The 24,952-nt window shown below is 41.6% G+C and overlaps 1 protein-coding gene across 1 annotated transcript in view; it reads left to right on the forward strand.

Annotated features, from left to right (window-relative positions):
• SLC9A7 (solute carrier family 9, subfamily A (NHE7, cation proton antiporter 7), member 7) overlaps nucleotides 1–24,952 on the forward strand; it is a 47,562-nt gene that overhangs the window by 4,896 nt on the left and 17,714 nt on the right. The window contains exons 2-13 of the mRNA XM_009331306.1: nucleotides 4,600–4,799; nucleotides 5,558–5,635; nucleotides 6,352–6,428; nucleotides 7,440–7,552; nucleotides 8,922–9,027; nucleotides 9,316–9,445; nucleotides 11,298–11,301; nucleotides 13,444–13,554; nucleotides 13,932–14,020; nucleotides 14,135–14,248; nucleotides 16,722–16,833; nucleotides 18,231–18,384. Coding sequence (XP_009329581.1) covers nucleotides 4,600–4,799; nucleotides 5,558–5,635; nucleotides 6,352–6,428; nucleotides 7,440–7,552; nucleotides 8,922–9,027; nucleotides 9,316–9,445; nucleotides 11,298–11,301; nucleotides 13,444–13,554; nucleotides 13,932–14,020; nucleotides 14,135–14,248; nucleotides 16,722–16,833; nucleotides 18,231–18,384 — 1,288 coding nt within the window. The remainder of the gene's footprint in view (nucleotides 1–4,599; nucleotides 4,800–5,557; nucleotides 5,636–6,351; nucleotides 6,429–7,439; nucleotides 7,553–8,921; nucleotides 9,028–9,315; nucleotides 9,446–11,297; nucleotides 11,302–13,443; nucleotides 13,555–13,931; nucleotides 14,021–14,134; nucleotides 14,249–16,721; nucleotides 16,834–18,230; nucleotides 18,385–24,952) is intronic.

Here is a 24,952-nt window from a genome sequence, read left to right on the forward strand (position 1 = left end):
GTTGAAAGGGACCTCTGGACATAGTCTTGCCCAGCCTTCTGCTCACAGCAGGCCCCCACGGCTTGGGCCACCTGGGGCCATATTTGTGTGAGTTTGGGCTATATGCAAGGATGGAGATTATACAGCCTATTCTGGTGCATAGCAACTTCATTGTTTAAAAAAAAAAAAACCAACCAAAAAACTTTACCTAACTTTCTCTCCCTGCATTGCAACAAGTTTGTTGTCTTTAGTCTTAATCGCTGTGCACTTTTCTGGAGAGTCTGTTCCTCTCTTCTCTGCCTTTCCAGTAGATAGCTGCAAACAGCAATAGATCTCCGCTGAGTCTCCTTCAGGCTGAAACGTGGTTAATACAAACTGCGCTGCATAGGGAAGGACCCTCAGTATTTGGTGCCTGGCTCTTTACCAGGAGCGTACGAAAGAAACGGTATCTAAACAGGTTTGAGTTCACCAATTGATCCAGTCCACTGATTCACAGTTTGAATTCACTGATTGAACTGTGTGTCGTGGAGTGTGAATACCTCCAGTTCCTGCAAACTGATGCCTGCTGAAGCTCCCTGAAACCTCAGGGCTGGTTCTTCAGCAGAGAACTGGGCTGGAAACCACGCAGAGCTCGGCTCTGACCAGGGACAGGCGCTCGCGGTTGCACATGCCTATCTGAATTCATATTCTCACTTCAGTGAGTTCTGTGCTCAAACAAAACCAAAAGTAAATATGCTATTTAAAATGGTGTATTGTGTAGATGGGTGTTGACTATGTCTGTAGTCTAATGTTTTTTATTATCAGTAGTGATTTGTTTTAAAAGGGAAAAAATATTCTTAGCTTTTTAATGCTTCATTTCTAGTAAGATGTTCTTTGTGTACCAGCTGTGTGATCGGCATTGTACACGCAAGATACTGGCATAAATGCTTTCTCTGTTAAAAGTGAGAATGCAAGTCATGCATACAGGGCATTAAGTATTGATTTTTGAGATTATCCTTCCTGAGAGTCTTTGAGCAGTGTTGTAAACTTGCCGTTGCAACAGTTACCACAAACCCAAACTTTGAAAGTAAGGCTCTTCTCAAATTTTGAAGTATTTGTAGCCCATTTCTAGCTTTTTTTTTTCCACTTCTGACAGTCTTGCAGTAAAAGACAGAGCTGGATTAGTAGCCCTAGAGTTTTCTTTTTTGAAGAAGTAAAATGTTCTTAAGCAGTCAGATGAATATTTGCTCTGTTGATCCAGGTTCTCCATAAACTCTTCACCAGTGAGACCTTGTGGCGCAGAAGTAACATGGAGTTTGTGTACTGATTCTTCTATATCTGTTCTTAGCCTCCAGCATCCATCCCTCCCCTTGCTTCCAAATAAGCAACAGAACTATACTGAATTTATGCTTGTGTTAACAGCCTAGAAGTAAGTCTAGAGTATCCCACTAGGTTTGTCCACTGGGCAATTCCAGGTCTCTCTCTTTCCTGTTTTTGTTCTGCAGCTGCAACTCTGATGTTTTGGAAATGGTGGAAATGGTTGAAATCAAGTATCCAGAGACAATTTATAGAGGATGCCCTGGCCATCCGTGTAACACCTAATGGCAGGCAGCTTTAGAAGGGCATCTGAAAGATGTACATCCGCGTGTACATCTTTCTGAAGCTGTAAATCAGGCTGTTCAGTCTGCCTGAAAAGTGCTTGGGTTTTCAGGTTTTTTCGGCACCTTGGGGGTTGACTAAATATATAAGCTTTGTCAATGTTGCTTTATCAGGTGAGATGGGATGTAGAAATCATCTAACAAGTCCAGTAACTCTTTAGTGTGTAAAAGACTTGATGTTTATTGGAAAACTGAAAATACTTCCATACGGTTTTCCACAAAGACTTCATACTTTTTGGAAAAGCATTAATGACTTCAGGATTTCTGCAGTTCACATCTCTGTCAAACGTGTCCAGCTGACACACTTCACTTTAATGTTCAAAACCTGTTATTTTGGGACTGTATGATAAATACAGCAGTATGCCTGTACCTTTGTAAGTTTGGGGAACATTCCCCTCTTAACTCATCTTTTGAACTATGAAGTGCCTAGTATTTTTTGCTAATGAAGCTGTCCATGGTATTCATGTGGCTTCCTTAGCCTCTTCTATTTTCACACCTATTTCCTTTCACGACTGAGCCCAATGTAGCTTTAGCCAGTTGGCTGCACCTTGCCTTGACCAGCTGCCGCTGCTTCTGCTGGCCTCCTGCTTCGACACCGGCCACCCTGGTCCCAGCTGCATCCTGCTGTGAGACAGCAGCCTGGCAGCAGGGATCGGATGTTCCTAAACGGTGTGGTGCTCGGTGCAAAGGTCATCCAGTTCGGTATTTTATTGGTAGAAGGTGTATGAAAACAGGATATTTCCCTGTAGCTGTGTTAGCTGGACCGTGGGACTCTGAGGCTTAAAGGATGTTTCACTTCAAACACTGGGTATCAATTATGGATGTAATTGGCATATCTTCAAAACTTATTTTAAAATAACTGGTATATCTTATTATGGGAGGAAAATGTATGAGTGGATTATAATCCAGTTGTGTAAAGCGATCACATCCTGCTTTCCAGCGCATCTTGCTAATGCAATAGCAACGGGGGTTTCCCATCTGCTTTGCAATGAATTCACTGAAGGGCAGCCTCTGAGCCTAAGAAGCTATTACGTCTATCGGTATCCCCCTCTCTATTCTCAGCTTAGTAGCAGTATAGAACTGGCTTTGTGCCACTGCTATGCATAAGCTCATCTGTACAGTTTTCATTCTGGCTTCTGATTTACTACAGGATTTCTGGCTGATGCTGGTTAGATCAGTTTTTTAACACAGTCAGTCTTCCTGATGTATTCTGTGAGCCTAGCTCTTCCTAGGTGTGAGGGGGCTAAGAGAAGCAGAAAGCTTTGGCTGCTTGCCTGGCTGGGTTGGTGAAGATGTCTCTAGCCATAACTGGTAGTGGAAGTGGCTTGGAGGTGACTGGCCCTAACCTGTCACTTTGTGCAGAGCTGCTTTTCTGCTGCATCCATCATGTGTAGCTGTAAAAAGCTCGGGATTGTTAAGAGCATGCTTGTATGAACCTCTGTGTTTTAAATTGTCAGCATGTGAAATTTCAGTAAGTAGATTTATCGTGCTGAGGGGGCTTCTTCCCCTGTGTTCTCTTTGAGTATGTACATCTTTTTTTTCTGATAAAATACATCTTAATCTTCCAGTTACTTTTTAATGATCTTGTTGCCACTATGTTCTCTTGATCGTAGAGAAAGAGGGCTGGAGGCGAGCTGCCCACTAGTGTCACGGCTACTACCTGCTGTGCCTTCTCTTGCATTAAAACTATTTTTCCACTCTGAACTTGAAGGGAATGAGCTGTGTTCTTTTGGTTGGCTTTTTTGGGGTGCAGTTTGGTTACTCTTTATGCTATGCCATAAAGATAAGTCTGTTTAGGGTTTTTTGTGGTGTGTGGTAGGATTTTTTTTTTCTTCTCTGGTTCTTACCTGTCAACTTCATTTACCATCCTGGGGAAACAGATCTATGGATGCAGAGTAAGGGTCGCAGGGAGCAAAACCAGCATTGACTGCTGACTTGTCAACAAAAGGATCAAACATCCATCTTCATCTTGCAGTTGTCTGGAATGAGGATTAAATCACAGATCCTCTTAAGGCGACAGGGGAGCCTTTAGTAAGTGGGTATCAATTTGTTTACTTACCAGACGAAAAACACTTTGACTGTTCTTATACGTTCTCTCCACAGAACTGGAGTCTTGTTTCTTTTCTTAGTACATTGTAAAAGGAACGGTGCTCAGTTAAAACCTTGTGCTTCTCCAGCCTCCTGGAGAAGCATGGCATGGCCCTTCCATTAGGTTACAAATTATTTTTTGTCATTGTGTTTGATGCATCCCTTATTGATAGTGTTTTCTGGTTGGATTTTGTCTAGGCTGGCTGAATGATTCTTCTTATATTCCTGAATCTCAGGTCTCTTATGATTGTTCATTTTTTACCTTAATTTATTTTTGGTTTTGTGAAATGTGGAAAATACTTGTAAAAGACATGTAGCTGGCTTCTTTGTGCATGTCATCCAAATTTTAGTTGCAAAGTTTGCAGAGTACGCCGGAGATTGTGCAACAAGCATTGTTTGCTTGCTTAGAATTGCCAAGCAAAAAAGCCGCATCCTTGCTGCAGCGGTAAAATATTATGGCAAACATCACTGTTTCCGCTCAGTTATGGTCACATGTTTTCAGCAGTCTTTATTTGCCAGCAATGGTGTTTCTACTCAGTTCTTTTCTTAGGCAGGTGAAATGTATTTGATGTGTCCTAGCGTTTAGCCTCTCGTGCAACTCAGGGTTTACACGTTAGAGGTGTGAATGAGGGTGAGGAAGACGAAACACGAAACAGAGTATTTTGTTTGTCACTTCAGCCAGATACCAGATTTTTATAAATTCATCAGTAGTTTTGGTGTGCTCTGGGCCTCTCTTGCAGGAAACTGATAGTAACAATTCACTGCAAAATGTTTATGATGCACGTATGCTTGTAAGGCTCACGCATTATACCTTGGATGTTATTTGAAGCTAGAAAGTTAGGTACAGGAGTAGCAAATCAGCCTTAGATTTTTTTTTTTTTAAACTCTCTTCCAGGACTCATAGTTGGGGTGATCTTGAGATATGGGACTCCCTCTACCAGCGGCCATGACAAGCCGTTCAGCTGCTCTCAGGAGGACAGGCCGTTTACAACCCTGCTAGTCAACGTCAGCGGGAAGTTCTTTGAGTATACGCTCAAAGGGGAAATAAGCCCTGGGAAGATCCACAACGTGGAGCAAAATGACATGTTGCGTAAGGTGAGGGTAGACCATCTCTTGTGCTTGGCTGAGTGTTTCTCCTTTATCTCTGCTTCCCTCCCTCCTTCCCACACCATCTCATTTGAACGTTGGGTAGTATCAAGTGTCTGTACTCCTGATAGTAACAGCACTTCAATGCCTAATTCAAAAGCACCTTCTGTATTACATCGCTGCCGGCGAAACTGTGCTCTGTTGCATTTACGTTGTGCTTTCCCAAAGCCCTTGATTGCTGTTTGAAGACTTCGTGTATGTTTCGGACATCTGTAGAATTCACGAAGACCAGCTGAACAAAAAAAGCCTGATGCTGCCTTGTATAATACAATATAGGGAAAATGATCTTTTCTTACAGAAAAGTGATTGTTTCTTAGCATTTTTTTCCCTCTATTAAAAAAAAAAGCTTAAATAGCATATCCTCTGCAAATACATGAATATAATTTACCACAATAAGAGATATCTTCTCCAGCATAATTTCTATTAGAATTTTTTAATTTAAAAAGGGGACTGTGTTTGGGGCTGCTGCAAGACTGTCATTGGTGATGGACGTAACGTCTGTTTTTCTAGATGCTGTTTACCATGAAGAGCTGCTGCTTTTTGCTGCTGCATATGTAGAGCTGGCCAGTATTTTGGAGGGTCAGCTTAGCCAGTTGTTTGCTATTTCAACAACCAAAAATGGTAGTTGTCAGAAAATGAAAGAGGAAAAAGACCTAACAGTTTGTGTATGTCTGTTTCTAATTGAAATGTCATGTTTTATTTTTTAGGTAACATTTGACCCAGAAGTTTTTTTCAACATTCTGTTGCCTCCTATTATTTTTCATGCTGGTTATAGCCTGAAGAAAGTAAGTGTAATAATTTTCTGAGAATAGCCTCCCCCCGCCCCTTAATGTGAGACTGCTGATTTGTTCAGGAATGCAGTCTCCATTTCAAGCATATTTTTTTTTTTATGGCAGCAAGAAAAATCTCATATCCTCCATAGATGGTTAGGTCATATTGTTTTAAGAGAAAATACATGTACTTGTTGCTATAAACACATTAAACTCTATTTAATCTTGCTGATTGGTTTTCCTTTGAACGTCGCCAGAGTTTAACATTGATTTCATTTAAATTAAAAGATGTCCTGCTATGAATTGCTTTGGTCCTTCTCAAATATCCAAAATGCAGTAAATTATGCTGAGAAGTGGACCCAAATCTGAATCCTGGTGGGGATGTGCCAGACACTGAATGGCAGAAGGGCCCAGATTCTCCTCTCGCTTGAAGATACCATGAATTAGTCCTGTTTTTCAGTTTTGCAGTTAACTTTTACACCTCTTATGAAAACATCTGTGTGGAAAGCTTCCTGTCAATAAGCTCCATGTAGGATTTAATACATGGTTCAGATTTGTTTTATTCAACTTATTGAAGTTGGACAGAATTTACATTGGAGTAATGGGAGCATTTCTCTCAAATGGAGGGCTGTTTCTGTGTATTAATGCAAGTGTAGTAGCGTGCTATATCTTTTTGAACAGGTGATATAACTTGTTTTAAATAAGTATATAAACCTCTTTTTCCTATGCAGAGACACTTTTTCAGGAATTTGGGGTCCATTTTGGCTTACGCCTTTTTAGGAACAGCAGTCTCTTGTTTTATTATTGGGTAAGTGAACTCTGCGATATCAGTTCCTTTCTATACTAAAGTTTAAGTTGATAAAGTGTATATTGAGCCTTCCAGATTGCCTCAATTTTGTAATTTGTTTGTTTGAGGATTTTGTTTGTGTATCCTCCAGACAAAATGCAAATGTAACTTTTGCTGAGATTTATCCCACTTCTAAATAATACTGTCGCTTGAAATGATATTGTCAAGTTTGAATCACTTGACAAGTCCACAGTCCTAAAGAGTGGCGTTGAGTTTTTGATGTAATGGTCCAGTCCAAACCAAAACTTTCTTAGACTCTTACTGGAATTGACTTTAACTTGAATTACAAACACTACTTGTAATAGAATTTTAGCTATGAAACTTTTAGAGATGTCCCTTTCATTGCCCACATGCGTGCATGTGCTCTCTCTTTCTCTCTCTGCATGTGTGTGTATATATATATAGTTTTATGTGTACATGCACACACACATTTAGTTTAAGATAGCTAGTCACCTTGGCTTACTTGCATACAATCTCTTATGCTGCTAATATTACTGTGTCTGGTGTATGGATATTCTGAAACACAGAAATCCTGAACTGCATAGGTGACCGTGGTTTGTCTCTCAAAGAATTTCACTAGAGAAATACTTTGAAGGCTATTCTTAGTTCATAGGCCAAAAGCTCTGAGCTGTGTTGGGAGAAGCAATACTGAGGGGAATTTTGAGCGGGGAAATGTTCCCTTTGGTGGAAAAAGGAAACAAGCTGTAGATTCTGTGTACTAGTTGTGTGAACAGATTTCATGCTTTGCTTACTAGTTTTAAATGATATATTCTGGATCATATATCACTTGATTCAGTTCATAGGGAAAAGAGGAAAATTAATTTTGAGAGCTTAGTGTTCAACTGCGGCAGTGTCCCACAGAGCTGTAGCATAACCAAGCCCGCCTGAAATATTGTTGCTTGTGCTTTTCCTTTGTCTGTCTGAAATGCACCAACTTGTTTGACTTGACTGTTTTATCCTCTTTCTCTTCAGGAATCTCATGTATGGGGTTGTGAAACTAATGAAGTTGGTGGGTCAGCTCTCTGATAAATTCTATTATACAGACTGCCTCCTCTTTGGAGCGATAATATCTGCCACTGATCCAGGTAGCTTGCTGAACATTTTTTAATAACCTTCCAAAATAATCCTATTGCTAGGATTGTTGGCTGCATAGCACGAAGATATTAACAGCACTTTTTTTTCAGTTATGTTATGCTAGTATCTCTGATCCTCTTCTCTGAAATGCATGCAAATTCTGAGTGTTGTGAAACCTGTTCTCTGTCAGTTTGGTGCTGGACTGGTATGATGTGGTGGTATGTTTGGGGAAAAATGTAACTTTCCTGTTCAAATACTTTAAATGTTTTTTTTCCCCAGTAGGATTTTGTTTAGTGTGCATCAAGTTTAAGACTGCAAATAGATGAAAATATTACATTATCTGGATAGCGGGACTTCCTCCTTCAGCTAGGTTTCTTGGGACATTGGGTAATTTAAGAGCAATATTTGAGGCTTTTAGGCTTTTTAGGTGTGGGGAATTTTTTTTTTTCTCTTTCAAATGAACTTCATGTTTTACAAGTTTAAGCAGAAGAATGTTCTTCTGGCAAAGTAATTTGAGCTTTTGCCTAAATAATCTAGTCATCCTTCAAAGTCCAGCAGGCTCACATAGGTGTCTCTGCTTGACAGGTCAGTCTGGAGAGCTGGTGTGTGTCGGGCCAGGGTAGGGAGTGGTGAAGTATGAAGCTTGACATTTAAAACAGCTTATTTGAGGTGCTCAGTGGTGATTCGTGTGAAAATGGGAAGTAGCTCCTGCGATTGAGCTGAGCTTTGAACAGCTGGTGGTTGCACACAATTTATGCAAAAAAAAACCAAAAAACAAACCACCATGTGATTTTTTTGAAGCTTATATATGGGAACATCTTGAAGATCATGGTCTTTCATCTCAGGCTGAAGTTTCTTGAAAGGATGGTTATAAATATTTAGCAGTCTTGCCCTTTTCAAATTCTGCGCAAACGCACACTCCTGTGGCATAGTGTATGCTTTGGGGAGCACTTAGGATGATTAGCACTATTTTACAGTGGCTGAAATAATAAAGCTATGTCAACAATCCATACAGCCTTTAAAAGTAGCAAGAGCTGCACAATGTTTTGTTGATTACCTTATATGGAACATGTTCTACAAAAAATATCAGGGCTCTGGTAGAAGTGCTTTGTCTGCCCCATGCCCCTTGATCATGGGGGCTTTCCTACAAACACTGTGCAGGTGGGAGGACGACAAAGCCACCTCCTAATGGAGCTGCCCTAAAACTGATGGTGGAATTGCTTACCTATAGATAAACATGACTAGTCTGTTTCCCAGTTTAATTTTGATCCTGTACTTCAGTTCCTGGGTTTTGTTGCTTTAGGAAAGTCTGCTCTGTCAGCTCATGCAGTTGTTGTTCCTGAAGTCAGCCAGTGTGGTTTTTCTCTTTTCTTTCTGTAGTTACCGTGCTAGCAATATTTAATGAGCTGCATGCTGATGTCGATCTCTATGCCCTTCTGTTTGGGGAGAGCGTGTTGAATGACGCTGTCGCCATTGTATTATCGTCGTAAGTAACTACTTGAATTTCTACTCTGAAACTACTTAATTGCTTTTGGTGTTTGTCTAAAATAAATGCTTTTTCTGAGAAATGTTATTTTGAATTTAAATGGATCGTCTTGAACTGCATTAATAAAAATTGCAAACATTTGCCAAGATCCCTTATGCCTACATTCACCAGAAAGGCAGATTTGCCTTCAGTATGGGATTGTCCCTTCTGTTGCTCAGGTGTTGCTGTTATGGAATAAAACTTTCCTGATGCTACTTCTAATTTCTCATTGTGTTACTTTCTTTCTAGATCTATAGTTGCCTACCAGCCAACAGGTGAAAATACCCATGCTTTTGATGCAGCAGCGTTTTTCAAGTCTGTTGGTGTTTTCCTGGGAATATTCAGTGGTTCTTTCATGATGGGAGCAGTGACAGGGGTTGTGACAGCTCTGATATCCTTTTTCACGTTTAGCTCTACCAGACTAGATGCTACATTCAGGTACTAACAGGGCTTACCTGTCTCCAACTACAGCAATGTTGACACAAGCTTGTTTTAATCTGAGTGTGAAGATGTGATCAGTATTCATGTAACCTTTTTCTATAGAAAGGCATATAGGTACCCACAGAAATCACCTTTTTCCAATATAACTGTGGCCACACTAGAAATTTTACTGATGTTGCTGCATGCTGCAAGCCAAGGGGAGGCCCTAAATGGGCATGTCCTAGTATTCAGTTTCTTTTTAGGAAATTAAAAAAAATAGTTTTTATTATTAGGCTTGAAAGACATCTCATATGATAACTGGTGTTTGATTCTGTTGTCAGCAAAATCATTAATAGCTATTTCTGACCCCACAGGGTTCTTTCTGAGAGTCCTGCATTTAACCTTTCTGCTGGAAATCTGATGTCATCTGTCTTGGATAAGACTGTATCTCTACTAGAGTTAACATCATAACATGATGTGCTTTGCATGACCTGTCCTGCTCTCTTGAAGCTTACTGCCACTATTTGATTAGAGCTCTGAGGTGCTCAGCGAGCAATCTGTATGGGTTTTGTTTTAGGCTCAGGTAGTAGACCTTAAGTCTGACGTGCTCCAGAAACTGAGGTGTTTCTTCAGGAAAAAAATTCAAATTATTTGCTTTTAGACAAGCTAGTGTATTTGTACACGTCCCAGATTGCTTTGATCTGCCTAGGTTTCTGAAAACTGATATAAAAGGGGTAGAATGTGACATTTTATACAATAACCATGCACCTGTGATTCTTCATCTTAAGTAATAATGTCTCAACCGTGTCTTGTTATATACACACCGTGCAGATTTGTCTGATAAATGTCTGCATAATGGTAACCCTTCAGGTATAAGGGGAAGATGTGCTTTAATGTTCGGTCTTCCAGTTCCACTGTTGTGCAATCGATGTGGCCCAGAACCATGATTCTTCATCTGGCTTTTAGGCTACCGGCCATCCATAGCTCTAGCTGATCAAATACTGTTGCTGTGTTTTCGCATTTGCTGGTTGGCTACTGATTACAGCTGAAATGCATTCAGATCCATTTTGTAAAATCATGCTTCTGAAGCAGCAATTGCTTCTTGCTGTTTCTAATGTTTGTGCTCAGGAGGGTGCATGAGGCTGGGAGCAGGGAGGCTGTTCAGAAGACTGCCTCTGTGGGTTGTTTTCTTTTAAAAAACAAAACAACAAAACAAACAAAAAAAATCCTTAAATTGTTGCTCACCCAATTTTAAGTATTTTTCCAAAAGAAAATAAGTTAATGTCATGCAATACTGTAGAAGCAAACTATATATTTGTGTTTTCCTCTTCATAGCTGATTAGAACCCATAACTTATGTCATAAATGAAGTGAATAGACTGTTACTCCCGTAGCTGTGAAGTACCTCTAACTGTACCTCCCTACGAGTGAGGGGTTTCATGCAGTCATGCATTGTCCTTTGAAAATAGACAGAATACTTAGTTTCCAAATATGATGCAGATAATATACTTGGACTTGTTCTGGCTGTCAGCAAGCTGTCTTGGCCTCACTGTCTGTTGTTATTTTTATAACAGTTAAGGTATTGTGCCACTTTGTATTTTCTTTCTAAATTGCAGAATCTGCCTGGTTGAAATGAAGTGAAGCAGAAGGCCATGCCTAAGGAACAAAGAAAGTTGTCTTTGCTTTAATGTTTAAGCTAAGAAAACAGAAATAATAATTTAATTTGAATTAATGCTTCAATTTAGTCAATTATTATATGAAATAATAAGATGATTTTTTCCTTACCTTTCTCTTGCTCTCCTCTTCCTCCAGAATGATGAGCACAGGTTTTCATTTCAGATTTAGTGAAATGTTTTGGTATGGCTACTTACAATAACAGCAAGGGGAATAAAGACGTTGATTCACAAAGCTGCCAGAAAAGACTGGAAATAAGGAACCTGTTCTGACAAGGGCTCTTGCCGAACTTCAGGGGAACAAGGTTCAACCTCTTCCTCTCCTGTGGAGTGACTGTGGCTATCCAGTTTCCCAGGCATCCATGAATGCCTTTTGAACCAGGCACTGGGGTAAACTTGTGGTGGAATTATCCGAGTGCTCTGTGGGAAGACAGGTTCCAGTTGTTGCTCTGGTGGATGTTGCTGCTTCGGAAGCATGACATTACAAAATGGGTCTGTTTAGAAGGGGAAAAAAATAATGTAGCTCAGCGTAACAGTACATCCTCAAAAGTTTTGGACAGATGGTTTATATGGAGAAGTGACTGTTTGGAGAATAACAGCTGTTTAAAACAATGCTGAGTTTTATATTTGATGTAATGTCAACTGTCATGGAGAAAGAGAGCTTTTTGGGTTTGTTTTTTTTTAATGATGGTTTGGGCTTTTGTTTAGAGTGCAGCCTTCTGACAAAGCAGGGTTGCAGCTGAAGGTGTGGCTGGAGCATATGTTTCAGAGCCCTTGCCCTCCTCCGTGTTAGCAGAGAATGCCAACAAGAAGTAGGTGTGGGTGGGGAGCAAGTGGCCAGCCTCAGAATTGCTTCACCCTAACCAGGCTCCTATTGAAACGCTGCCAGCTGTTTGCCTCTGGTGTTCATCACTTGTGGCTTGTTGTGAACGCCATATTCTGTGATAAAGCCCACAGGAGGCTGTTTCCACTGAGTCTTCTGGGCTATCTGACTACTGCTTGCAGGAGGCAGGCAAGAGTATTGTGAGCCCCAGACCTCTCAGGACCTGTGAATTTCCTTGTGAAAAGCGGTGCTGCTCATTGCTTTTAACATCCCTATCCCATATTGAGCCATGACTCCCCAAGCAGCAGTGCTGCCATTAGCTTTAGATTGTGTAGTGCTGCAGAGAGCCTAGGATGCAGCTGTGTTATGCATGGAGAGCAATGGTGGATGATGGTGCAGCCTTGATGTGTCCACTGAGGTACAGATTGCCTTCATATGAGCAGGGAAGAGCGCTACCACCTTACTGTTTCAAGTGCCGTTGCTGTGCTCTTGCTGTCCTCCCACTTGGATTTCAGAGAAGATTGTGCTAGTTGTCAGCTTTCAGAAAGACCAGGGATCTCTCTACCACCCCTGTTAGCACATGGTTTCTTTCTGTGTCTTCCAAATAAATATGTGAACAACTTTTTTGTAGTATGTGAAGAGCTATATTTAACACTACTGAAATCTGTTCCACTTCTTCAGTAGCTGTATGAACTGTTAATTCAGTGTGTGTTTGACGTTCCTTAAGTTTTGCTCTCCTCTGGAAGATGAACTTGTTTTTTCCTCCCATTGAAAGACAGAGCTGCTCTGATTAAGTTGGCTTTTACTCTAAAACACATCAACACAAGGAGAGGAAATACATTTTGTTGTAGGCAGGATTTCTGTTTTGCCTCAAAAGTACAGAAGTAGCCATGCTTGCTGGAAAAGACTTGTTGACAAATCTGAGCAGAAAAACTCTGATAAATTTACTTCATCTTAGGGTTGCTGTAGTCAAGAACAGCCCTGTGAATTAAATGCTTCTGAATGTATTTTATGCTTTATTTAATGATGGGGGGTGTGTGTGGATTTACTGGGGGGGAGGGACGATGACCAAACCCAAACACTGTCAGTCTGTCCGCCCCCCCCAAAAAAAAAAAAAAACAAACCCCAAACCCAAGACACACAATCTAAAAGGAATGCCAGGTATATATCCCTTCCCTGCTGGCACTTTGCAGGGAAACATGGCATAGAGTAAGATATTACCTCAAAGAGGTGGAGCCACAGTTATGCCATGGATATGTGGAAAAAAATATCCAAAACTGACTGTTGCAAGGGGAGACCTTGATTCTGAAGTATGTCTTGTTGTGATGGAATTGATGTTTTTCAGTGCTAAAAGTGTTTTGTTTTCCAACTAGCGTTGGTTGTTAGCGCATAAAAGTGTTTTTCATAAACACTGGGTACAGAGAAGCCAAAGGATTTATTTGTTGATCCCTTAACAAATGACTTAACGTGACGAAGTTTACAAAGTTGCACTGCTTCCCCCTGCTGGAAACGGCTCTCTTCTTCTTGATGTCCTGGAGCACTTTCTTGCTTGCAGAAGCTTGTGGATTTACTGGTGAGTTGTTGAGATTCAAGCATATGGAGATAGAAGTCCTGTCTGGCTTAGCAGCCTTTTTTCCACTTTCTCATTGAAACCTTCCAATGAGAAACAAGATGTTGGTGCTTTAAGCTTTTCTGTGTTCTGTACAACGCCATCGAAGGTGCAGCTCCCTGTGTGGCTTTTAAAAGCACTGGTTTGGTTCACACACCCAACTCCCCCCAGTTCCAACCTGGGATCTAACTCAGTTGAAAATAAGGTTCACAAAATCTCAAGGTTAAGGATGTTGTATACATTTAATAGATGATGTATAAATTTAGTAGAACTTGGGAAGGGTAAATGTGTGGAGCTCACACAGTGAACAGGCTGATTTTTCCATGCGATTCTGTTCACAGGTGTGGTGGCTGTCCTCTTCTGTGGAATTACCCAGGCGCATTACACATACAATAATTTGTCAGTTGAATCAAGAAGTCGCACTAAGCAGGCAAGACTGTCTTTCACCTTTTGCACACTGTACTGCTGTAGTATTCTGCATACTGTTGTTTTTGAAAAGCAGCTTTATTGCTTGGCCATTAACATGTGACTGTTTTCTCCCTAGCTCTTTGAGGTATTGCACTTCCTGGCAGAGAACTTCATATTTTCTTATATGGGTTTGGCACTGTTTACTTTCCAGAAACACGTATTCAGCCCAGTTTTCATCATTGGAGCTTTCGTATCCTTTTTTGCTTTGTGTGAGGTTTCTCTATCTTACGTGCCTGAAAACTTGTGGTGTCTGTTGGCTTTACCAAATAGAAGATGGCGGCTGACCTGCGTTTCCCTTATGTCTTGCAGGCACAACAATTTTTAGAACAATCTTTGGTTACCCCTTACATCAAATCCTTAAGGCCTCTGTGCCACACAGTTGTTGGCTCTGCACCTGAGCAAGTGCTAGAAGTCATATAATTTCAACAGATAAATGAATGTGCTTTACTGTGTCACTTGGCTGCTGACAGCCAGCAGTGCTTGTGTTGCTTTTGTATTCGAACTTTGGGGGCCTAGAAAGGATTCATTTTTCTCTTCACTTCCAACGGTCCCTTGAAGAAAACAAACAAACTTCAAGTAAATAAAGAGGATCGTGGGCAAACAGGATATCTTTGAGTAATGCCCCAAAGGTAGAGGTCAGGTTCTCAGGTGATGGGAGGAGGAAGGAACTGAGCTGTGGTGCAGACCATGACATGAAGGGTACACACTGCTGAAAGGTGCTGGTGGTGGAGGTGGGTATCCAGTGCCCATTGTCCCTGGCTGACTTGGTACCTGGCTCTCGAATTCCCCAGAACTGAATACTTTTGTAGTAGTCACACTCATATAAGCTGGGAATCACTAGATTCCTCTCTGCACCCCACCCCTGTTGAAATAGCTTATGTACCTATTTCTTGACTGTGTTCCTGGCTGCTTGAAAATTCAGAGCAATTAAAAGTGTGCATGAAGCAATGGGAACTATTCTTCCAGTCTTGATTTCTCTCTGCCTGCCGCGGGAGTACAGGGCAATTGGCAATGAGATAAAACCCAGTGAAAGGACATATAAAGATGGCCTAATCCAGAACGTATTTCTTCTCTCTCCTCCTTTCCACTGTTTTCTCTCATCTCTGTACTGCTTCTAGGAATTTATCCCATTTGTCTTTATTTTCCTTTGGCCGTTTACTTTTTTTCTGAAACAGTAATAAATTTTCTCCTGTGTCTCCTCACATCCGTTCCTCTGACCTAAAAAATGCTCCCGAGCCCTGCAGCCATTGGATAATAGTTGCATTTGGTATACTAAGTGTTGTAATTTTTCATCTTTGCTGTGGCCTTCTGTCTTGTCTCAGGTTACGCTATCTGTCTTTGTTTTCAGTATTTATTTTGTTCCTTTCTCTTCCTACTGACCTACCTCTTATTACATTTTTCACATCTTTTTCTACCACTGCACTTAACCTCTGTTGCCTCTTGAGTGTTTTTCTACCTTTGTGAGGCGGACAGCTAGTACTAGCACCCACGTTTTGCCTCCACAGCTACTGTCCCCATTGACTTAACACCTTGCGGGAGCAAAATGTAGAGGTGTCATTAGCTGTTGAAAGAGAAAGGTTGGACTGCAAAGGCAGAGCTAAAGCCTCAGTGTCATTGACAAAATCATAGCCGTTATTCCTACGTACATTGGTCATGATGCCTTCTGATGTCTGATTTCTGCAGTCCTCAAAAGGACTGCTATAAAAGTTTGGAACAATAACTGGAACAATTACAAGTAATAATCAAAATCTTATTTTCTTAGAGACATAATTTCCTGCAGACAGTATTGCTTTACTTTAGCTATGACAACAACCCAGTGGTGTCTCGAGCTCTTACGTGGTTTTATTTCTTTTCCATAAGAGAGCTGTTTCATTCTTCTAATGTTGTTACCCCAGCAGCAAATGATCAGTGTTTTGGCGGGCTTTTGGTTGTGTTGGTGTTTTATAGGATTTCAACACATCACTCTAGTTTGTCCCAAAGTGTTCCTTAGATGGTGGAGGGTGTATTCAGCCTTCTGCTTCTTCACTGGAACCACTGGATGTTTTACACCACAGTAAGGGAGGGAAGGAGCTTAGCACCTACTGTCATGATTTTCTGCAATACTCTTTTACTACTCTTTTTCAACTTCATTCTAGTGCTGACAAGTGGTTTTTGGATTTATCATCTTAGTAACTCTGTACTCTTAAGTGCTTGCTAGCCAGCAGGAGATTTTGCCTCTGCAGGAGCCGTAATGGAGTGGCCACTTGCTGGTCTTATGTTGGTTTTCCTTCTAGACATAAGACTGCATTTCTGTTGGTCTGAAACACATAATCAAATGGTGGCGGTGATAGTTGTTTAAAGTGTGGGGTGTGAGTTTTTTTGGGTTTGGTTTTGTTTTGTTTTTTTAAGTAAAGTCTTCATTTTGACAACTGGTTATTTTAATACTAGGTATAATTTCACTGTGCATTAAAAAACTTGGTTATGTTAGTTAAAATTTGCATTCTGTACAATGAGTTCTGTGTGCACATAACTGGTGAAAGTCTTGTTATCTCTGTCTATATAAAACAGAACACTTGATATCATGATGTAAACTTCTCACTAAAACAGAAGCTTCATGTTAGAGCCAGGTACCCAAGAGTGCATACTTCAGGAAAGTGAAATCCTTAACCCTCAGCTGTGAACAGATTGCAATCTTTTTGGGCAGAGCTGCACACATCTACCCTCTCTCCTTCTTACTGAATCTGGGCAGAAGGCATAAGATCAGCTGGAACTTTCAGCACATGATGATGTTTTCAGGTAAAAGCAAAAATGTTTGGTAAAGTGAAAAATCTTATTTTTAAGATTTGCTTAACTCATAAGCAATTTATAATACTACCTTCTGCTTTTATAATCCACATCTGTGCATCCTGAATAGAAGACTTAATGGTTGTTGCGGCGTGCCATCATGTATCTTTCAACCTTTACAGAAAGTGTGTCATGTCTGGGAAGAGTGACAACTTGAAATGCCAGCTGCTGGCAGCAAGCAGTCACCTCATGTTGGGAACAGAGTATTTTCATTTGAAGTGTGTCTGAAGGGGATGGGGGAATTGGGATGTATCTCTTCCAGAAGGTTATTTCTAGCTGAGGTGATGTGCACGTTGTGCAGAAACAGATAACTGCTGAGAAAATCAGGGCGTATTTATGGGTGCCCTCTCCCACTTAGTTGGAGAAAGCAAGGTATTTGACTTAAACTCCCTTATGATTTCTGTCACACAGATAACTAAGTTTGTCATTAAATGACAAATCATGGAGTGTGTGTCTAAACATGTGCATCCTCAAGAAGTGCCAGGGATGCCTCTGTGCACAAAAGGGTGTAAAGAAGAGGGAGCCAGGCTATTTCCAGTGGTGCCCAGTGACAGGACCAGAGGCAGTGGGCACAAACTGAAACACAGGAGGTTCCCTCCGAACATGAGGAAACACTTTTTCTGTGTCCAAGCACTGGCACAGGTTGCCCAGAGAGGTTGTGGCATCTCCATCCTTAGAGATATTCAAAAGCCACCTGAACGTGGTCCTGGGCAACCTACTCCAGGTGACCCTGCTTGAGCAGGGGAGTTGGACCAGATGACCTCTAGAGGTCCCTTCCAACCTTCACCGTCCTGTGACTCTGACCCTACTAAAGAAGTCTGCAGATGGCCAAACAGCCATGGCTTGTCCTTGCTAATGGAGTTTCATAATCAGGGGCAGGGGAGGGGGGTGGAATATAGTCTGCCTGTGAACATGTTATTAACTAGAATATTTTTCCAGCTGCTAACAATTTCATATCAAGAACTCATGCTTCAGTTATGGAATCAACTGGAAAACTGTGCATTTTCATTTGGATTTAGGGAGCTGCTTGATTTCCGTAATATGTTTTGCTGTTGTTCACAACTTGTTTGTTTCTGCATTTCTTTCCTGTTAGTTTCTGGAAATATTTACACCTTTTCTTACCACTTGTGGATTCTATAAGGTACAGAAAACTACCAGGGCAAATTATGTTTTAAATCATCCCAGGGCATAATTTGTCAGGGAAACTGAGGGAATTAAAACTGGGAGGCCACTGCTTTCTGCCTGTCACTTTGTGCCTGTGTGGCAGGGAGGGAACAAGGAAAGAGGCTCTGTTTATAAGTAGGCGTGGTTGCGCTTCTGAAGCTCTGCTATTTTATTCTTTCGCATAGGTCTCAGGGGAGCCATGGCATTTGCTCTGGCTATACGAGATACTGCTACCTACTCACATCAGATGATGTTCTCAACAACTCTCCTCGTCGTCTTTTTCACTGTGTGGATTGTTGGTGGAGGTACAACTCCCATGCTGTCATGGCTGAACATCAGGTCAGTATGCAACTGTATGCTGGGGAAACTTCACTTTTCAAGTGGCAACTGTGCTCATCAGGCATAGTCTTACAGAACTTGTTTGATGCTTGCTAGAGGTGTTCTAGGTATTTAGAACATTATGTTTTACAGAGGAAGGTGCTAGTGCAGGCTGGTGAAGAAAATGTACTGATGCTGCTGGGATTCAATCTAAAGCTCTCTGTTGCTCTGCAAGTAGGTATCTAGGTCCTTGTCAGCCCAGTAGGATATGGAATAATGTTGCCTGATACAGCAGCCCCTATATTGAAAAGAAAGAATTAATCTATCTAGTCCTGTATAAACTTCTCTTCCTATTATACTAAGACATTTTCCTGTCTTTTGGCTCTTGTTATGTTTTTTAAGTTAAATGGAGTCTTTAGTGGGTGATGCTAAACTGAATGCACTTTAAACATCTATCCAAACAAACCTGATGTTATCTAAACAACTGGGATAAATGGGATCCTGCTAGTCTTCTGGGTGTGTTTCCTCCTGTTTTGAGGAGACCTGTGAAAATGGTAAGTAGCATGACTATAAACGTTTGTCTGTAAATCCTGGCCAATCCTTAGTACTTCCAGGCTGCAAGTACATTCATGTTTGAGGATTATCAACCGAAGTGCTAGAGTTGTGAATCAATCATTGTTAAAGACCACATATGTTGTTATTCTGTGAAAGTTTTGGCAGTTGCGGTGGCAAAGGTAAATAGAGTGGAATTAAAACAACACACGCTGTACAAACCCTTCAGTGCATTTTTCATATATGTTATTTGTGCTCTTTGGCACTTGAAAGCTTACAAGTCTTGTTTTCTAATTGTGCTAACCAGAATTTGTTTTTTCCTATCCTATCACAAGACAATGGGATACAATCTCAGGTAAAACCAGTTTCAATCTTTGGAAGAACCGATCATGCTTAGGGACTGGTGCTGCTTTTGGAAAACTTAAGTTCCAAAGTTAAGTGAACTGCTTGTGGCAATAGGTAGCAGGTGCTTTCCAGGTTGGGGGAAAAAAAAAATGTCTAGGACTCCCGGGAATGCTTGTGAACTCTCCTCATTGAAGGTAGCATGCTTCCAGCCAGAGACAGGCATTACAGCAGTGATTTACAGTATCTCAGCTCTGACTAACAGCAAACGTTGGGAAATCACGGTTTTCTTTTTTTGGTGCAAAATTAATTGATTTCTGTCCTTTAAAACTGACTTTAAATGCAAGTTCCAGATGTTTGGCTAGCACACCAGAAATAAGTATCGCTTCATGTAGTCAGGCTCTCTGAAGGTCATGTTGCTAACAACAGGTAATGCAACGCCTGGTGTGAAGTCAAGGACAAAAACAATTCCAGTGCAGTTGTGTCATTAATGATCCGAGAGATACCACATCACAATGATATTTCTAAGCCCAGCCTGACTGGTTTCTGTTCCCACCTGAGAGCTGTATAACGACTTTAAGAAGGTACCTGGAATAGATGCCATGCGCAGCTTTCCATCTGGCACCTCTGACAACAGAAGGAGACTTCTGTCTGATGGTGGTATGTAAGGACCAACTGTACTAATACACCTCTGCAAGCAGGACAGGCACAGTGTCTGCATAACTGGCAGTGTGCATAGACTGTCCGAGGCATGGGGTACAAGGGAGCAGGAGATGAGTTCTGGCTGGCAGTACGCAGGTAAGAACGCTGCTTGCAGTCTGCTTGCAACGGCTGAGCAAGGTCTGCCAAGATCTGCCTGCAGCCTCTGAGATGGCTGATGTGAGGACATCCCTCCACTTGAGTGGATTCCAAAGCATCTTCTGAAGCATGGCTGCAACCGGGTCAACAAAACGGACTCTAACAGCTCTCATCAGAGGTGCTGGCATCCTGAGCCTTCTGCCCTGCTGCTTGCACCTCTCTTGTTGAGGGAGCAGAGCTGGGTATTTCCTTCAAAGCTTGTCATCCAGCAAGGGACAGGATGCGCTGCTGAACAACTAAGTGAAGAGGAATTGTGTTCAGTCTACCTGTATCAGAAGTCAGCTTCTGAGTCAGCTCCTTCAGTCGTCAGCAGGAGGACAGGACTGAATTCTAGCGTGTGGCCCAACTCCTGGCCAACTGGAAACTAGTTCTGAGGCAGCAGCTTTTTTCTGCTTTTTTCTGCTTTTTTCTTCTTTTTTTTCTTCTTTTTCCTCCTCCCCATCGAACCTAGGAAGCAGTTTGTGGAAGCATCCTGGTTCAGTAATGAGGCTCCATGAGCCTGGCTGATGAGTTGCTCCTGAAGGGAAAAAGGGCTAACACCGTATCCATTCCAGGCTTGCCCTTCAGGTAGGCTATACCTGCAAAAATCATTAATGTGGCCAACAAGGCAGAACAGCTGGAAAGGCTACGATACCATTCCTAGAGGAGCAGCTGCCAAAAGGCATGGCCGAACCATAGTTTTGAATGTTTAGCTGTAGTTTTTTGGGAGATTTACCCACCCTTGCTAGTAAGCAGTAATTTTAACTGTCATTTGTTTGGCATGTTGACAGAAAATAAATGGTTAACTTCCCTATTAAGGGAAGGATATCATGTAAACATGGGAACGCTACATAGGAAGTATTTTAGAGAACTGCATGGATCTACCTACAGTTGCCTTGATAGGCCCTGCTCTAGTAACGATGGAGACTGCACTTTCTGAAACCACATGAAATCAGATTTGTGCCAGGAGGTGGCAGCCGTGTGCAGCTGATTGAGAATTGGAAACGGTGCTGGTAAAGTACCCTCTGTGATAGAGCCCTTTCTGCTGGAAAGCAAGAAGTCATAGAATTATTAAGGTTGGAAAAGACCTCTAAGATCATCCTGTCTGACCTTACAGATTTAAGAAAGGGACAAATTAGTTTCCAGCTGAATTTCAGAAATATGCTGCTTTTCTCTTTTCCATCCCTTTCTACCCAGTGGAAGAGGTAGGTAGGAGGAGATGAAGACGAGATGCTGTCCCAGTGCCTCCCTCAGCAGCACAGTGTATAGTGCTGATGCAGTCCTGAGGCTGTGCAGTAGGTAACTTGTCCCTGGGGTGGCCTGGGATGCTTTCTGAGCCTTGGCACTTGCCCGTTAGGTTAGATTGCAAGAGGCTGGAAATAACTAGTGCTCCCATACAGGATTATTTAGCAGAAAAGAGCTTAAAAGATAAAAGGTGGTTTGCTTCCTAGATTAAGTGAAGGGACACAGGAAACTAACGCCATTTGTGTGTTGGACTTAAATGTCAGGATTTGTGCGGACTCCTAGAAGTCCAGCCCTGGTGTGAAGTTCACACCAGCTGCATCCTGGTTGACTTTGGCCTTTGTGGAAGGAAAGATGGAAAGCCAGTCAGCCATTACAAAGTCCTCATGAAGCAGTCGGCCTTGCTGCAGTGTGGAGATAAGGAGAAGACAAGGGCCTGCTTTAATGAAGAGTCGGCCAAGCTGACTGACCCTTTAGGCTGGTTTAGCTTGCCTGGTCATCGTGTGGCAGAGTGGCATTACTGTAATCCTGTGGGTACTGGTCTGCCCATCAGTGGGGTTTTTGGGTGGTCCCTTCAATAGTTCCTGTGCGCTGATGGGCTGAGCTTATTCCTTAGGAACTGCAGGCACATGTCTGTTGTACTGGGAAAGTCAGAGGAGCTAAGACAGACGTCAAACACCAAAGGGTCTTACTTAAGGTTGTGCCTGCACAATTTAAGTAGAACAGTATGAGAGGGCTGACTCCAGCCAAGACTTTCAGCCTGGCTTGATACTACATTCACGGGGAGACAGTTGCGTGCAAGCATGGTGCAATGCCTACACAAGGATCCAGAATTGCTTTGCTGGGGCTCGGAGGCAGAGGCCCATGCCTCTGGCCGCACCATTAATTGCATAGCAATTGGGATGCATGCTTTGTTCTTTACTTCTGGTGGTCCCTTCTCTCCCATGATGTGAAATGTATTAAAAGTAGGTGAGGGATGGAGAGGCTAACATGAAAATTAAGTTTTAGTAAAGTAAAAAGCAGTATAAGGAGGAAAATAGGCAAAAAATGCCCTCTGCCTCCCCTTGCTCTGTTCTGAATGTCTCAGGTAATCAGAAGAGCAGGTATCTTTCCAGATAGGATATGTTACCTGTGTACCAGGGTCCACTAATCAGGCTTAAATGTACAGCTAAGCAGAGGACCTATGCTTTGTAGCAGAGACTTAACTTTAGTTTACTGCTTAACTGGTTGGGAAAGTGAGGTCATGACAGCAAAATCTGAGTAAAAAATAATGGGATCTTTAGATGCTTTTGGTTCCTGCCACTTGATGCTAAGCAAGTTAAAAATTAACACCAGAAACTGGAGTTAAAGCCATGATGTCATGTGTTTGAATTTCTTGGCTGTCTATCAGTGAGACGTATCCAAGCATGTGAGTGGTAAACAGTTATACTTTTCTAGCAGTAGATTATTTTTTTCTTAGAAACTAAAGCATGACTTGGATATTAAAAATATAGTCTCATCCTTTGAGACTAAAACAAAGAAACGATTTCCTGCCTGAGGTTGTAACAATTTCAGCAAACTCGAGAGCCCTGTAAATCAAAACCACTGGCAAAGTTCCTCTTTTCAGAAAAGTAGCTGACTTATCATTTCATTTATCTGTCACAGGAAAAAAGGAACTCCTAGCATTTCTATTGCAAAATAATGTTTTTTCCATTAGAGGTTATTGACCTGGTTCTTTTCATGTTGAATGAAGCAACATGCAGATTAATACCTTCCTCTCCTTCATAATCTGCTTCAAATGAGGAAGTTCGTGTTTATTTTAATGAAGTAATTTCAGTTATACTTAGCAACCTTTTTCTAAATCTTAAAGCATTGTATCTTTCAATTTAAAATATTTTAGGGAACTTTCTACCAAAAAGTTGAAGATTGTACAGACAATATCAACTTAGATATTTACTGCCTTATGTCTGACTTGTCAAATACAATTTTTTTAAGAGCTTTCTATTTAGTGATTTTTTTTTTTTTCTTTAAATGAGCAAACTGAAAAAGAAATATGGAAACACTGACTCTCACGTAGCTGCTATGTGAACTACCTCACTATCTGGGACGGTGGTAAAACTGACAGCTTGGTGGCAGTCTCAGGTTATACTCTATTGTCTTACACAGGGTGGTCCAACAATAAAATGTGCATTTCTTAAATACCATGCCTCAGTGTGCTGCGATAGCAGGAGGGGAGTGGTGGTGCTGGGATCCAGCCTTGTGTTATGTTCCAGACTGGAGTGGGGGATGTCTGCTAGGAGGTTACGTCCTTCTGTTCTGCAGCCTGTTTCCATTATTCTACAACTCGGATCCTTCACTTCACTGCCTTCTAGCTGCCCTCTGCTGCCCTTGAAGGGCAGATGCACAGACACAGGTGCTGTCCCTTGCCCTCTGTTGTGGGCTTTTTCCTTTCACCGTATCTTTTTCTGTACTGTTTTAAAAAACCCTACCTAGTTTCTCCCATCTTCCTCCTTCTTTCCCAATATCTACTGTCTCATCATCAATCTTGAATCTTTCTTAATGGAGGTGCAGTGCAGCCTCCGAACCTCTAGTCTTACCCCTCTGAGTTTTTCCCTTGGTAGGAAAGAGATTGCCTCCTCTTTCAGATGTCTGGAAGTAAGCATGGGAGATGCTTCCTTATCTCTGTTCTTGTGCTCTGAAACACAGCAATTCACACCAGAGAGAAAGTGTGGGGAAGGCCCCTACCCTGTAGGGGCTGGGTTGAGGTGAGAGCATATGGGTGATACAGGTTTAACTGCCAAGCTCTGGCAAGCCTCAGCAGGCAGTTTCAGGAGTCATTATCTTGGTTAGGTCAAGTAAAGGAATACCCAAAGGCACCCTAAAACCAACCTGAAACAACTTTTCCTAATTCCAGGGGATTTTTAGTGATTGGGGGTTTTTTTGGTTGTTTTGTTTTGTTTTTTAAAACATGGTGGTTGGAATTATCTTCTTCCTCAGCCATCTTCTGAGAAACAGTTGAACTCTTCCAAAATAGCTAAAATTTTCCAAATATGCTGCACTCATTATAGACATCTGGGAAAACTTCAGTATACTAACTTGGCAAAGATACAGCAAAGAGAAAGAAGTCATAGATGGGAAGTTAATGAGCAGTTTTTAATTTTAGTTTTTGCTGCATATGCAGAGCCGTCTCAGTGTTGGCCTTTCAGAACAGAGTGCTCTGACTTGGAGTGTATGTCGGTATGGGAGAAGAGCTATTGAACCATGAATCCAAAACAAATCTATCCAAAGTCTGGTATTTGCCTCAGCCTTCAAGGATTAGATGAGTACAGTATGATTAGATGAGAGCATGCTCTTCGTAGTGCAAGCTATGGCCTTAAATATTTGGTTCGTCAAGATGTGAGCCTGCAATCAGGATGTGTACACCTGCTCTTTATAAAGTGAGGCCTCTGTGGATGTCCGATCCTCTGGGCTTTTATTTCACATAAGCAATATATAATTCATGTAGCATGCCTTCATGGAAAAACAGGGGAAAAAAAACCCACAGGCTGCTAAGGAATTTGCACGGAAAGTACCAGAAACCAAACATGCTTTCACTTGTGGTTTTCATTTTTTAAATACAATTGAAAAAGGCAAAGCA

The sequence above is a fragment of the Pygoscelis adeliae genome, unplaced genomic scaffold, assembly GCF_000699105.1.
Source record: "Pygoscelis adeliae isolate BGI_AS28 unplaced genomic scaffold, ASM69910v1 Scaffold149, whole genome shotgun sequence".
Taxonomy (NCBI): Eukaryota; Metazoa; Chordata; class Aves; order Sphenisciformes; family Spheniscidae; genus Pygoscelis; species Pygoscelis adeliae.